The sequence below is a fragment of the Carcharodon carcharias genome (assembly GCF_017639515.1).
Source record: "Carcharodon carcharias isolate sCarCar2 chromosome 36 unlocalized genomic scaffold, sCarCar2.pri SUPER_36_unloc_1, whole genome shotgun sequence".
Taxonomy (NCBI): Eukaryota; Metazoa; Chordata; class Chondrichthyes; order Lamniformes; family Lamnidae; genus Carcharodon; species Carcharodon carcharias.
In genome coordinates this window covers 3,684,322-3,699,775 of record NW_024470726.1, presented here as the reverse complement: position 1 = coordinate 3,699,775, position 15,454 = coordinate 3,684,322, and the positions used below count along the sequence as shown (strand labels likewise).

Below are 15,454 nucleotides of genomic sequence, written 5' to 3'. Positions count from 1 at the left end.
TGTTTTTTTTTGTTTAAATCAATTGAATTTAAATTCCCCTGTGCCCCCAAGGCAGTAGCCTGGGTCGCTGGCTGACCAGCCCAGTGACAATGCTGCTTCCCCACCGTTTCCCCACTGAGGTCACGGATATGGTGGGTGGGTGAGCAAGGTCATGGAGAGACTGGAACAGTAGGATGAAAATTTTTAAATTTTGAGGCTCTGTTGAGAACAGGGGTCCCCTGCATATTGTTCTAAATTCCCCCTCCCCCACCCAGTCCACTCCCAATCATCCCAAGTCGCCTTATTTTGCGCAGGGTGAGAACTGAAATAGCTCGAACTGAGCAAGCGTGAAACGGAAGAGGTGCGATAGATCCCGGATCCGGTGGGTGAAATCAAGCAGAACAAATCCGCTCAATTCCAGCGGAAGGTGGGGGGGGGTGGAATTGGGGCAAGATCCCGAGCCGCCCCCCGTTACCTGTCATCGCGTTCTCCGAGGTGGAGAGCTGCTCCCGCAACTTGTCCACGTCGTCCGGATGGACCTGGTCGTACAGGGTGCTGCCGAACCACTCTGTCTGCGGCTGGTTGAGGACCGGGGTGACCGAGTCCGAGACGTAGATTATCTTGCCCGTCTCGCACGCCACCACGAAGAGGAACCCGTCCGCGGCCTCCAGGATCAGGTGCTTCAGCTCCTTGAGGTCGTTAAAAAAATAAAAAATCTCGTCAGCTCCTGTTGCCCTCCACGTAACCCCCCCACCAACCACCACCACCTCCCCCACCCCCCCCACCCCCCACACACAACCACCTCCTGCATTGGTACAAACCCCCACTCCGGGGACTTGGGGCTGTAACCCAGGCCGACATAAATTATGGTTCTGGCGTCGGATGTAAGTTCACCTGACCTGGTGTCGGCCTTGGCTGAGTGGGCAGCTTCCTCACCCCAAGTCAATTCCACTCCAGAGACTTGTGCACAAAAATCCAATCTGGCACTGCAGGGGTCAGCGCTGAGGGAGTGCCGCGCTGTGGGGGGGGGGGGGGGGTCCAGCGCCGAGGGAGCGCTGCGCTGTCAGGGGAGTCTGCGCCGAGGGAGCGCCGCACTGTCTTTCGGATGAGACGTTAAACCGAGGCCCCTCATTTGCCCTCTCAGGTGGATACAAACAATGTCACTGCCACTATTAAAGAGCAGGGAGGCGCTCTCCCCCTGTTCTCTGGACAATGTTTATTCTACAACCAATATCACAAAGCCTTAAAATGGGAGCCAGGCCATTCAGGGGTGATGTCAGGAAGCATCTTCTATACACACAGGGGAGTGGGAATCTGGAACTCTCTCCCCCCCGACAAAAAAAGCTGTCGAGGCTGGGTGGCAATTGCAAATTTCAAAAGAGGGATCAGCAGAGTTTTGTTGGTATTTGGAGGTAAGATACAGAAAAAGGAATGTAGGATTTAGGAGCCGGAGAAGGCCATTCAACCCTTCGAGCCTGCTCCACCATTCAATAAGATCATGGCTGATCTGGTTGTGGTCCGAGCTGTGATTTAACTGAATGGAGGGACAGATACAAGAGGCTAGATGACACCCTCCTGTTCCTATGTTCACAAGTCTAACAACACTGTACTCTCTTCCCAGCAATGGTCGCTAGGTGGTTGTAAAGGACAGGAACTCTGGCTGAGCTCTCTCTCATTCAGCAGCTCCCTAACCACTAGCTGGACAACCAGACGGCTCTGCACAGGCAAGGGTTGGGACCTGGCTGCCTAGATGTGCCTGCGCAGAGTTAATATTGAACGCACACACCGGAAACATCTGTCCCAGTTCCCCACAAGCCTCCTCCCATCCCCTCTACACATCCTTCCATCCCTTTCGTCCTCATGTGTTAATCCAGCTTCCTCTTTCAGTGCACCTCCGCTATTCACCTCCACCACTCCCTGGGTAAAGAAATTTCTCCCCAATTCCTCACTGGATTTATCAGTGACTGTCTTATATTGATGGCCCCCTAGTTCTGGTCTCCCCGTCACACAAGTGGAAACATCTTCACCCCGTCTATCCCATCGAACCTTTTTATAATGTTAAACAACTATTATCACTTTTCCTTAACTTTAAACAACATTTCTATCATTGCATTCCACACTATCAACATCACCATTGGCCAGAAACTATACTGGACCAGCCATATAAATGCTGTGGTTACAACAGCAGTTCACAAGCTGGAAATTCTGCAGCGAGTAACTCACCTCCTAACCCCTAAAGCACAAGGGACAAGTCAGGAGTGTGATGGAATACTCCCCACTTGCCTGGATGAATGGGACTCCAACACCACAAGAAGCTCAACACCATCCAGGACAAAGCAGGTTAGTGCCCCATCCACAAACATTCACTCCCTCCACCACCGACACACAGTAGCAGCAGTGTGTGTACCATCTTCAAGATGCACTGCAGCAACTCACCAAGGCTCCTTCGACAGCACCTTCCAAACCCACGACCACTACCATCTGGAAGGACAAGGGCAGCAGACACATGGGAACACCACTACCTGGAAGTTCCCCTCCAAGCCACTCACCATCCTGACTTAGAAATATATCGGCCGTTCTTTCACTGTCGCTGGGTCAAAATCCTGGAACTCCCTCCCTAACAGCACGGGTGGGTGTACCCACAACACTTGGCGAGTTGGCAGCATAGTGGTATTGTCACTGGACTGGTAATCCAGAGACCCAGGGTAATGCTTTGGGGATCCAGGGTTCAAATCCCACCACGGCAGATGGTGAAATTTGAAAGCAGTAAAAATCTGGAAAGAAAAGTCTAATGATGATCGTGAAACTATGGCCCTTAAAAACCCATCTCATTCACTAATGTCCTTCAGGGAAGGAAATCTGCTGGTCCGGCCTGGTCTGACTCCAGACCTACAGCGATATGGTTGGCAATAAGGCAGACTCTTTAAAAAAAAAGCCCTCTGAACAAGGGCAATTATGGATGGGCAATAAATACTGGCCTAAACAGTGATGCCCACATCCCACCAATAAGAATAAAAAGGTCCCATCAGCCTGTTCAGCAACACCAGTATTGTCAATCCACACGAGCCCCGTCTCCAAGGGGAGGCAGCGCCACTCCGTTGGGGGGGGGGGGGGGGGTAGGGGGCACACCCCCTCCCCGCTTACCTGGTCCGTGAGGAAGGAGGGCTTGTAAGTGCCGTCAGCGGAGGTGTTGCCTGTGCCCCGCAGCGACTTCATGTGGGACACGGCCATGCGCAGGATGGTCAGCTTGTCCGGTTTACGGGCCAGGGCGCTGCAGGTGGGCACCATGTCCGACAGCTCTGTGATGTACGCTGTCATCTTGTTCCGCCTGCGCCGCTCGATCTCGCTGTGGTTCTCTCTGGAGGAGGGGGAGGAAACAGTTGGACTTCGTGAGAGAGAAAAAGAGTGCTGCGCTCACGCAAGAGAAAGATTCCTGCCTCCACCCCCACCCCCCCGTGCCTTTCACCAGCTCAGGACAGTCCAAAACACTTCATCGTCAACCAAGCTTTCTTTTTTTTTAAAAAAAAGCGTGGTCACTGTCGTTAATGTGGGGATTGTGGCAGCCGATTTGCACACACCAAGATCCCACCAAGGTTACGATGAACTATATAAGGCACTGGTTACACCCTAGCTGGAGCATTGTGTACAGTTCTGGGTGCCACATTATAGGAAGGATGTAAACCCATTGGAGAGAGTGCAGAAGAGGTTTGTGAGAATGGTTCCAGGAATGAGAAACTTCAGCTATGAGGACAGATTGAGAGAGGTTGAGACTGTTCTTCTTGGAGAGGAGAAGGCTAAGAGGAGACTTGATAGAGATGCTCATAATCATGAGGGGGCTGGACAGAGTAGATGGGGAGAAACTGTTCCCACTTGCAAATGGATCAAGAACACAGAGGGCCCGGTTTTAAAGCGTTTTGCAACAGAAGCAAATGGGAGGCAGGAAAAAAACTTTTTCACACAGCCAGTAGTTAGGGTTTGGAGTGCGCTGCCTGGGAGTGTGGTGGAGACAGGTTCAATTGAGGCATTCAACAGGGCATTGGATCATTATCTAAATAGAAACAATGTACAGGGTTATGGGGAAAAGGCAGGAGGATGGCACTAACTTAAACTGCTCAGAGAGCCGGAGCAGACACGATGGGCCGAGTGGCCTCCTTCTGCACTGTAACCATTCTGTGAATGCCAGTGTGATGATCAGAATGGGCTAGCCTCATCATCGCCTCATTGTCAGCTCCGCTCTTTCCCAAAGGGGTGTGAATAGCGAGGCGTGGGGGCACAGTCCCTCTTCCCCCCCACCCAATGCAGAAGCCGATTTCCGAAAGAGGTCTACCAACTCCATGAAGCTATCCGGCAGGATGCAGGTCATCAAAGTTTTTATAAAGTAAGTGTTGTAATGGGATATCACGAGTGGGTGCCAAGAGGAAGCTGAGTGAGTAGAATATTGTTACCTTGCAAATCTCTCTTTGTCGTTGGGCCCTTGATCGTCATCACACCTAGGCAGAAAGATCAAAGGTTAACCAATGTGTGTCCGTATCTCCTCCGCAGAGATTATCCATCTGAACCACTTCTCTTTACATTTCACACATGACAGAATTTGCATAATGCACACACTTCTGCCCACCAGCTCTCTTCCTGTTGTCATGGTTTTTCTGTCATGTTTTTCAGTTAGTTTTTACTATAAACTGCTATGTCAACATTTACCATTTTTTCCTTTACTGGGATGTGGCCCAGTGTTTATTGCCCATCCCTAATTGCCCCTTGAGAAGGTGGGGGGTGAGCTGCCTTCTTGAGCCGCTGCAATCCCTGTGGTGTAGGTACACCCACCGTGCTGTTAGGGAGGGAGTTCCAGGATTTTGACCCAGCGACAGTGAAGGAACAGCTGATATATTTCCAAGTCAGGATGGTGAGTGGCTCGGAGGGGAACTTCCAGGAGGTGGTGTTCCCATGTGTCTGCTGCCCTTGTCCTTCTAGATGGTAGAGGTCGTGGGTTTGGAAGGTGCTGTCTAAGGAGCCTTGGTGAGTTGCTGCAGTGCATCTTGTAGATGGTACACACACTGCTGCCCCTGTGCGTCGGTGGTGGAGGGAGTGAATGTTGAAGGTGGGGCACCAAACAGGCTTTGCCCTGGACGGTGTTGAACTTCTTGAGTGCTGTTGGAGCTGCACTCATCCAGGCAAGTGGGGAGTATTCCATCACACTCCAGACTTGTGCCTTGTAGATGGTGGACAGGCTTTGGGGAGTCAGGAGGTGGGTTACTCTCTGCAGAATTACCAGCCTCTGCTCTGCTCTTGTAGCCACAGTTTTTTTTGGCTTGTCCGGTTAATTTTGATGCGTCAGCTGTTACAGAGGAGTTGCAGGCTCGAGCCGTTGGCCAGGGCTATGGAGCAAGTTTCAGAAGTCTGGACAACTGGGTCCCAAGCCAGATGGTGAAGTATCAAACGAGGCTCAAACTCTTTGCTTGATAGTAAGTTTATTTACAGAATGCAGCATTATATATATATACGGCTGCCTCCGAACTACCAGCCCAGTATCCCAGCAGTCTCACTTTGTAAGTGTTCTAGGTACTTAATTAAATAGTGCCCTTAGTCAGTCATCATCTTGGATTGGGGGGGGGGGGGGGGGGGGGGGGTGAGGAAGGAAACTGATCAAGCTGACATCAGGCACACAACAACAAGAATAACGTGCATATTATGCCCACCCGCACTGTTCTGATTGGTTAGTGGGTTGGGTTTGGTTGGGCGGAACTTGGTGCATGTGGAGAACTGGAGCACATGGTGCACCTGCGGCTGCCAATGGCTGGTGGTGGTGGGGCTGCGGGTTGGTGGAGAAAAAGAACAGCGGTGGTAAGAGGAGCCCCGAGAGATTTGGGGCGGTGGGGTAACAGTACGGCGGGATCAATGAATCCCAAGCTGTGAAACTAGACACAAATCTTTTGCTTGACAGTAGGCTTATTTACAGAATGCAGCATGACAGATGCCTACCTCCTACTGACCAGCCCAGTGCCCCAGCAGTCTCTCTTTATAAGTGCTGTAGGCACTTAGATTAAACAATGCCCTTCACCTGTGTATCATTACAATATAATTAACATACCATTGAGGTAGGGATGGGGAAGAAGGGGGGAATGTAGGGAATGGAGTGGCATGGGAGGGATGGAATGGAGGGGGAATGGAATGGAGAAATAGGCTGGCAAATGAAGGATGGAATGAGGGATGGAATAAGAGGGGTGGGATGGGGTGGCGATGGCACGAGAAGAATGGAATGGCATGTGGTGGGAGATTTAAAGAAACATCATTGTAATACAGACATCGACTACTCCGCTGGCAGGCTTTGCTCGTAGTTTAATGAATGAGAAAGCAGAACCACACAGACCTTGGGAACTTGCTACTGCTCTCCCCATCATCGTCATCATCAAAATCGAGTCTAGAAAAGGGGAAAAAGGACAAACAAACAAACAATCAATAAAAAGGTAGCACCCACCACCTCACTGCACCAGACAACGGCCTCTCCAAGGCGGACACCAAAATGGAGGAAACCGCTCCCCCTTCAGCAAACTTGTATTGATGGAGAAGCTCAGGCTAGTCTCCAGGGGGTTAAGAGGAGATTTTTCGGAAGAGTTTAAAATCCCCGCTTCATCAGCCCGTTTACTAAAGAATTCCATGTCTTAACAACCTGATGGTGAAATCATGTGTGTGTGTGTGTGTGTGTGTGTGTGTGTGCGTGCGTGCGTGCGTGCGTGCGTGTGTGTGTGCGTGCGTGCGTGCGTGCGTGCGTGCGTGCGTGCGTGCGTGTTGGGTGGGAACCCACGGGGGGAAGACCTCAATATAAGCTTTTCAATAAAGTAATGAATCAGTGAATGCTTTGAACATACAAATCTGCTACGAGAAAAACATGCCCGATGTTTTATGACACTCTTACCTTGGCTTTGCTTGTGTATGCCAATGGTGATACTATTCTAAATATAAACCATCCAAACCCCACGATTAGATTCCAGCCTGTAACTCACACCCAGGTATCTGTTATTCTAAATATAAACTATCCGAACCCCGCGATTAGATTCCAGTCTGTAACTCACACCCGGGTATCTGTTATTCTATATATAAACTATCCAAACCCCGCGATTAGATTCCAGTCTGTAACTCACACCCGGGTATCTGTTATTCTATATATAAACCCCGCCCCCGAACCCCTCGATTAGATTCCAGTCTGTACCGCACTCCCGGGTATCTGCTATTCTATATATAAACCACCCCGAGCCCCTCGATTAGATTCCAGTCTGTAACTCACTCCCGGGTATCTGTTATTCTATATATAAACCCCGCCCCGAACCCCTCGATTAGATTCCAGTCTGTACCTCACTCCCGGGTATCTGTCATTCTAAATATAAACTATCCGAACCCCTTGATTAGATTCCAGTCTGTAACTCACACCCAGGTATTTGTTATTCTATATATAAACCACCCGAACATCTCGATTATATTCCAGTCTGTAACTCATTCTCGGGTATCTGTTATTCTATATATAAACCACCCCGAACCCCTCGATTAGATTCCAGTCTGTAACTCACTCCCGGGTATCTGTTATTCTATATATAAACCGCGCCCCGAACCCCTCGATTAGATTCCAGTCGGTAACTCACTCCCAGGTATCTGTTATTCTATATATAAACCACCCCGAACCCCTCGATTAGATTCCAGTCTGTACCTCACTCCCGGGTATCTGTTTTTCTATATATAAACCACCCGATCCCCTTGATTAGATTCCAGTCTGTAACTCACTCCCGCGTGTCTGCTATTCTACATATAAACCCCCACGAACCCCTCGATTAGATTCCAGTCTGTAACTCACTCCCGGGTGTCTGTTATTCTATATATAAACCCCCACGAACCCCTCGATTAGATTCCAGCCTGTAACTCACTCCCGGGTATCCGTTATTCTATAAATAAACCACCCAAACCCCTCGATTAGATTCTAGTCTGTAACTCACTCCCGGGTATCTGTTGTTCTATATATAAACCCCCCGAACAACTCGATTAGATTCCAGTCTGTAACTCACATCTGGGTGTCTGTTATTCTATATATAAACCACCTCGAACCCCTCGATTAGATTCCAGCCTGTAACTCACTCCCGGGTGATCCTGTGTTAAAGCTGCTCCCCGTGATCCAGCAGCAAGTCGAAGCATCCTTACCCTGGGTGTCTTTTTGTTGCTCGAGACACGATGCTCCCACTGGACTGAGGCTGTGTCACCGCTCCAGCTCTTCCTGTCACCGGCACACCCAGCGGCCCTCCGATCTCCGAAGCCATTTCTGCACCTTGGGAAAGAGAGAAAAACACACCTGCTGACATAGGTTCATGCAAAGCGTCAGGAGGAGGAAGCCTCACAGATGGGAAAAGGCAGGCAGGAAGAGGCCAGCTGGCCTATCTAGCTTGCCACACACTCAAGATAACCAGTGTGTCATAAATAGACTTTTTCTCTCCATGTACTCTCTCACACGAGGTGACAAACCCAGGGCCAGTAAGGGGGAAAAAGAGAAACACTCTTGGAAAACTGGTTCAAAACCAGTCCAGATCATCGTGCAAATCAAGCGCTCTCCATAAAGATCTTCTCGATGCTGATGTTGCCCCTGCCTCAGTCAAGAACGCATTCACCTCCCTCTTGAAGTCATTTGAACAGCCTCTTGTCACTTCGCTTGAGAGACGTCAATGACTCCCTCGTGCCAGGTAGCGAGAGGGGCTGCTGACACTTATGGGCTCTCTCTAAATTGCAAGCCCGCCTATCGACAGTGCTATTTAAACCTTACCTTTAGCATTAGCGTGTAGCAGTCCCTGTGGAAATGCAAACTCGAGGGGTGAGCAAAATGGAGTGGACTCCCCCCACCCCTCTGGAACATGGAGCCTCAGCCTCTCTTCCCCTTCAGAGTCCATTGGGCACCCCATTCTAGATCTGCATCAACATCAGCGCTGGAGCAAGAAATAGTAAGGTATTATTGGAGTCAGGGTAAGAGGGGAATGCGTTAAAGTATAAACTAGGTTTACAGATGTATAAGGTGGTCAAGAAAGCATATGGAATGCTTTCCTTTATGGGATGGGGGATTGAATACAAGAGCAGGGATGCGATGCAGGAACTGTGTAAAACGCTAGTTAGGCCACAGCTGGAATTTTGTGCCCAGTTCAGTTCACCACTTTACAGGGAGGACATACTTGCTCTGGAGAGAGCGCAGAGGAGATTTACAAGAATGTTGGCAGGGCTGGAAAATTGCAGCCATGAGGAGAGACTGGACAGGCTGGGGTTGTTTTCCTTAGAACAGAGGAGGCTGAGAGGGGGTGAGCTAATTGAGGTGTATAAAATTATGAGGGGCCTGGATAGGGTAGACAGGAAAGACCCGTTTCCCCTGGCTGAGGGGAGTTACCGGGGGCACAGATTTAAGGTGATTGGTAGAAGGATTAGAGGGGACATGAGGAAAAACTTTTTCACCCAGAGGGTGGTGGGTGTCTGGAATTCACTGCCTACATTGGTGGTTGAGGCTGAAATGCTCAATTCATTTAGAAGGTACCTGGATCTGCATCTGAAGTGCTGTAACCTGCAAAGCTACGCACCAGGCGCTGGAAAGTGGTATTTAAATTGAGGGGCTAGTTTCTGATTTTGGCCGGCACAGACACGATGGGCTGAATGGCCTCTTTCTGTGCTGTACCTTTTCTATGGTTCCACAGTGTGTGGATGTGAACATGTGGAGTGTTGTAAATAAGGTTGGAGAACTTGAGGCATCGATTAACACAGAGGGAATATGATGTTGTGGCGATAACAAAGGATACAAGGAGTTCAGGAAAGATAGGGAAAACGAGGAGGGGAGCTAGGATATTACAATGCCAGAGAGAGGGTCGCCCAGAGGGGTCAAGGACAGAATCTATGAAACACAGGAGGCACCATTACACTGGTGAGAATAGTCCACAGGACGCCAACTAGCAAGAACGATATCGAGGAACATGGAGGAGCAAGTGGCATAGTGGTACTGTCACTGGACTAGTATTCTGGAGACCCAGGGTATTGTTCTGGGGACCCGGGTTCGAATCTCGCCAGGGCAGATGGTGAAATTTGAATTGAATTCAATAACAATCTGGAATTAAGTCTAACGATGACTACGAAACCATTGCCGATTGTTGTAAAAACCCGCCTGGCTCACTAATGCCCTTTAGGGAAGGAAATCTGCCATCCTTACCTGGTCTGGCCTCCAGTGATGTGGTTGACTCTTAATAATGCCCTCTGAACGAGGATGGGAATAAAGGTTGGCTTAGCCAGCAACGCGAATAAATTTAAAAACCAATTTGCAAGGAAATTACCGAGAGCTGCCAAAACTGTCTTGATAATAGTTAGCGCTGAGGTGCCACTGCCCAAACAGTCAGAGTCTTAATATAAAAACAGTAAGGTCAAAAAATATGGCTTTAAAACGGAGACTGAATTATGTCCATGTTTTGATTCGATTATCAACCACCCTTCCTTCACCTGAAGATCACACTTCGTTTTAATTCACGATTTATAGGCTATTTTCATATTTATAATCACTGCTGTAAGCTAACAAGGGCAAGATGCCATTCTGTGCTAACACTGGGCCAAGGAAGTCCTTTTGCACTCTGTACTTCACAATCAATTGTTCACGTGTATTAATTAACAATTACTGCATAATTATTGCATAGGGGGAGTGGTGGTGCAGTGGTAATGTCACTGGACTAGCAATCCAGAGGCCCAGGCTAATGCTCTGGGGACACGGGTTCAAATCCCACCACAGGCAGCTGGTGGAATTTTAATTCAGGTCCTCAAATCTGGAATCAAAAGCTGGTCTCAGTGACCGGTGACCATGAAGCGATCAACGATCGTCACTAAAAGCCCATCGTCGTCGTCTTAAAATGCCCCTTTAGGGAAGGAAATCTGCCGCCCTTAGCCGGTCTGGCCCACGTGACTCCAGGCCCACTCCGAACTGCCCCTCTGAAACGTCCAAGCAAGCCCCTCAGTGCCACATCCCAAAGAACAAAGAAAGAAAATTAACTTGTTTCTAACCGGCTGCCAATGAATTAAGTAATGTACCTCAATGAAGCTATAATTGAACGATTAGTAATTAACCCAGAAGTTATATTATTAAGTCTTTAAGTTTCAAATGCACTAACAGGCTCTGACTTTGGGAACAGCATCAAACCAGACACCGTGTGTGGTCTCACTCTGGCCTTGAACACGTTGAGATGAGACTGGGCAACGGACAGAAAGCTGTGCAAAGTCAGATAGGAAAGAAATAGGCTGTGAACGGACCCACTGGCCTTTCTGACAGGGGCAACGCACGTAGGCAGCTTAACCGCAGTAAAAGATTCGAGATGAGGTTATGGCAATTCAGGGGTTAAAAGCAGAGGTTCTGAGCGACACCTTTTCCAGCCAGTCACGTCCCACCTGCTCCCGAGGCAGAATTCCGAAAGAATTGCTGTCGACGAGGAACTTGAGGAGTCTTGCAACTTCACCTCTTTGGCCTTTGACCATCCGATTGAGGCTGTAGAAGTCTGTCTTAAAGCTGCTGAGTGTATCTATTTCCTTATACCCTTTTCCTATAACAAAGTTATTTTAAAGGTTACTATCCGGAATTCTGCTTTTCCCTTAGTCTCGCTCGAACCAAAGTGAAGCTATTAAATGGCTAGGTGAGGTGACTGAAATCAATTAAGCTCCAGGGAGCAAGATCAGGTGACATAAGCCCGACCAAACAAGGGTCAGCCACGATCTCACTGAATGGGAGAACAGGGTCGAGGGGCTGAGCAGCCACCTCCTATTGCTGTAACTGGGATGGGAAGATTCTTAGACCATCAACCAGTCAATCAACTTATCCTTGAAACACATCTCTGCGCTTCACCTTGACCACACCCTGTGGGAGCAAGTTCCACATTCTCCCCACTCTGTGGAATGCAGGGTGCTACTGTTCAGCCATTCCAATAGCCGATCTGTATTTCAACACCATCAGCCCAGCGTGACTCCATAAATATCTGCCTCTCAAAATCTGTCAAATAACTTTTGAAATTTTCAAACGACCCCCAACCTCAACTCTTTTTTTGTGGGAGGAGAGATTTCCACTCCCCTTTATGTGAAGAAGTGCTTCCTGACATCACCCCTGATCTCATTATAAGGTTCTGCCCCCTTGTTCTGGACTCTCCCCCACCACGCACAGGGCTACGGGCCAAGTGCTGGAAAATGGGATTAGTGTAGTCAGATCTTTGTTGACTAGCATGGACAGGATGGGCCAAATGGCCCTCTTCTACGCTGTAAATGTCGATGAGTCTATGCAATAGTTTCTATTGACCCTATTGAATCCTTTAATCGTCTTAAGCCCCTCGATTAGATCACCCCTTAATCTTCCACACTCGAGGGAATACAATCCTCGTCTGTATGACCTGTCCTCGGGATTTAACCCCTTTAGCTCCAGGACCGTTCTGGTGAATCTGTGCTGCTTTAAGGGCCAATATATCCTTCCTGCGGTGTGGGGGCCCAGAACTGAACCCAGTTGCTCCCGATGGGCATCTAAGTCCAAAACTGAAGCATCACTCCCTCCCCTTCACAACCCAGTTCCCTCAGGATAAAGGACAACAGCCCATTAACTTTCTTATATTATTTTTGTACCTGTCCACTGAACCTCCCCTGCTTCTCCACAGTTCCTAATCTCGTCACTTAAAACCTGTGCCAAATTAGCTGACAACGCAAGTCACAGAATTTCATGTCAAACTTTGATCTTATCTTCTTCATAACTACACTTGCAGAAACGGGAAGCTGAGTGGGGTGACGGATCAGAATTGATCGAGTCCAGGAAACACAGGACTTGTTAGCAAACTGAAGCAGCATTAAAGCGACAGTGCCAGAAAATAAATAAAGTTGAGAGAAAGCAGAGAGTTGTGGCAAACAGTATTTCAGATTGACAGAAGGCATCGAGATCTGTGCTAGGACTATTATTCTTTGTAATATATTAACAACATAGGCTTAGGCCTGGTTTCAAAGCTTGCTGATGATCCAATTCAGGGCAACAAAGGCTGGTGAAGTGGGCAGAATGAAGGGGGGTGGACAGTCCATGGTGCAGCTTTTAAAGGGAAGCGCAGAAAAGTGGAGCAACTCTGAGCCTCACACTTTCAGAAGGAGGTCAAGGGCCTCGGAGAGGGTGCGGAGGGAGATTAATCCAGAATGGGACCGGGGATGAGGGACTTCAGTTCGTGGGGGGAGGCTGGAGAAGCTGGGATTGTTCTCCTCAGGGCAGAGAAGGTTAAGGGGGTGATTTAATCGAGGCATCCAAAATCGTGAGGGGGAAGACTAGAACTAGGGAAAGCAGTCTAAGGATGAGGTCTCCCTTGTAAGATGGGGATGAGGAGAAATTTCTTCTCAGGGGGTCGACAGTCTGTGGAATTCCCTTCTGCAGAAAGTAGTGCTGCCTGGGTCACTGAATTTATTGAAGGCTAAGTTAGACAGATTGATCGACAAGGGAGTCGAGGGTTATGGGGCGCACAGGAAAGTGGAGTTGGGAGACCACAAGATCAGTTGTCGAACAACAGAACAGGCTCAAAGGGCTGAACGGATGACTCCTGCTTCTAAGTCCTATGTTACCATACTCTTTTCTTCTCCGCCGATGCTGCCAGACCTGCTGAGTTTTTCCAGGTAATTCTGTTTTTGTTACCATAAGCAGCTTCGATAGGGTAAGCAAGGAGAAACTGCTTCCACTGGCACGAGGATTCAGTAGCCAGAGGGACACGGATTGAAAATAAATCGGCAAAAGAGAGGGAGATGAGGAGAATTTTTTGAGCGTCGTGAGATCCGGAACGTGCTGAAAAGGCATTGGAGGCAGATTCAATAATGATTTTCAAAAGGGATTTGGATAAGTACTTGAAAAGGAAAAAAAAGTACAGGGCCATGGGGAAAGAGAAGAGCCAGCACAGGCAAGATAGACCAAATGGTCTCGTTCTGTGCACCAATGCTTATAAGGACAAACAACTGCAACCTAAGATTCAAATTGACAGATTGCCTTCTAAATCCACAGGAATTTCTGATGGTGAATAAATTGAGAGGGGAAATAATGCAGATTTAGAGACAGAAAGTAGAAGAATTTGATTTTTAATATGCTATTGAGGCCAGGTTAACGAAAAGTACTTAAGCACAGATCTGAACCTCTAAAAAGGGGGCAAAACATAGAAATGTAGAATACTTAAGACCGCTCAGCCCATCGAGTTCATGCCGGCTGAAAAAGCCCCAACCCTAAACCTTCCAGCTCTTGGGTCCACTGCACCCCCCCCCCCCCCCCCCCCGCCTCCCCCAGCTCACAGCACTTTCCAAGTGTCTCCCTGAACGCGTCCAGTGTTTTTCTACCTCTTCCATCCCACGGACAACAGTCACCGCACCAAAATTATTTCCGAGACCAGGTCCAGAAACCTCCGACCAGAAGGGAAAATGAAATTTTAAAACAAAAAAAAAACACATCAGCCCGCCATCCCTGCCCCTACCCTCATTTGAAATTCCCCGCGCGTCAACATTTACAACGGGGAATAACCTATGTAAACAGGTCACGGGCGGACCGGCCCACAGCGCCTCCTCTAGGGGAGGAGGCGGCCACTGCAACGTGACATGTTGACATAGGAAATCTCCCCCACCACGGTTATACAAAAACAAAAAATGTTGACATAGGGATATTGGCTACACACTGAGAGGGGGGGGGGGGAGGGAGAGTGAAGGGGGGGATATTTGACTAATTATTAGTGCAGCGCCGGCTAACCTGGTTGTCATTCGGTTAAAAATAAAGTGAGGCGTCCAGTTGGTGGTGGTGGTGGGGGGGGGGGGGGGGGGGGGGGGCTGACTATTATGGGGTGCCCGGGATTGAAAGGGGGGGGAGGGGAGATGGATTGCGGCCTACTCGCCCGACCTGCAGCCTGGGCCTCGATTTTCGGGGGCGCCCGACCCTCACCTGGGTTGACAGCGGCGGCCATGGGCTGGGTGCCCCTCGCTCCCCAGCGCCGTCTCCGGGCCCGAACATCCGGCGACGGGTGGGATTATCGCAGATCCTCTTCCCGGTAAAAGTAAATATAATAATTTTTAAATAAAAATGAAAGGGAGGAGGAGGCGGGTAGTGGGGGAGGGGAGGGGAGGGGACAGGGGGGGGTGGGGGGGGTGGGAAACGGCAGAAAAATATCCGGGACGCCACAAGATGGCGGCTTTCGTCAGCCGTCCCAACGCAACCAAACCTGCTTCTTCCCCTTCCCCCCACCCCTTCTCCCTCCCTCCTTCCTTCCTTGGCTTGCGCTCACAACCGCACTTGCTGCCTATTTATAGAGGGGGCGGGGTGGCCGTCTGACGGACGTCGTCTCCCGCCAATCGCAGGCGCCCGCCTCCTCCGAGCGCTCCGCCAATCAGAGGGAGAGGGGGTGGGTTTTTTTTGTGTGTGTGTGTGTGTGTGTGTGTGGAGGACTTGGTATGATTGACGCCC

The 15,454-nt window shown here is 49.4% G+C and overlaps 1 protein-coding gene across 3 annotated transcripts in view; it reads right to left on the bottom strand.

Moving 5' to 3' along the window:
* The window catches only part of LOC121274341 (aryl hydrocarbon receptor nuclear translocator-like), a 41,408-nt gene extending 26,308 nt beyond the window's left edge, over positions 1-15,100 (bottom strand). For 2 of the 3 annotated variants that reach the window (XM_041181596.1, XM_041181598.1), the window contains exons 1-6: positions 14,936-15,100; positions 8,161-8,284; positions 6,344-6,394; positions 4,425-4,469; positions 3,124-3,337; positions 455-668 (exon numbers count right to left, since the gene is read on the bottom strand). In XM_041181596.1, the coding sequence (XP_041037530.1) occupies positions 455-668; positions 3,124-3,337; positions 4,425-4,469; positions 6,344-6,394; positions 8,161-8,284; positions 14,936-14,957 (670 nt within the window). In that variant the 5' untranslated portion in view covers positions 14,958-15,100. The remainder of the gene's footprint in view (positions 1-454; positions 669-3,123; positions 3,338-4,424; positions 4,470-6,343; positions 6,395-8,160; positions 8,285-14,935) is intronic. The other variant, XM_041181597.1, reaches the window with a different exon arrangement.
* Between the last annotated feature and the right edge of the window lie 354 nt (positions 15,101-15,454).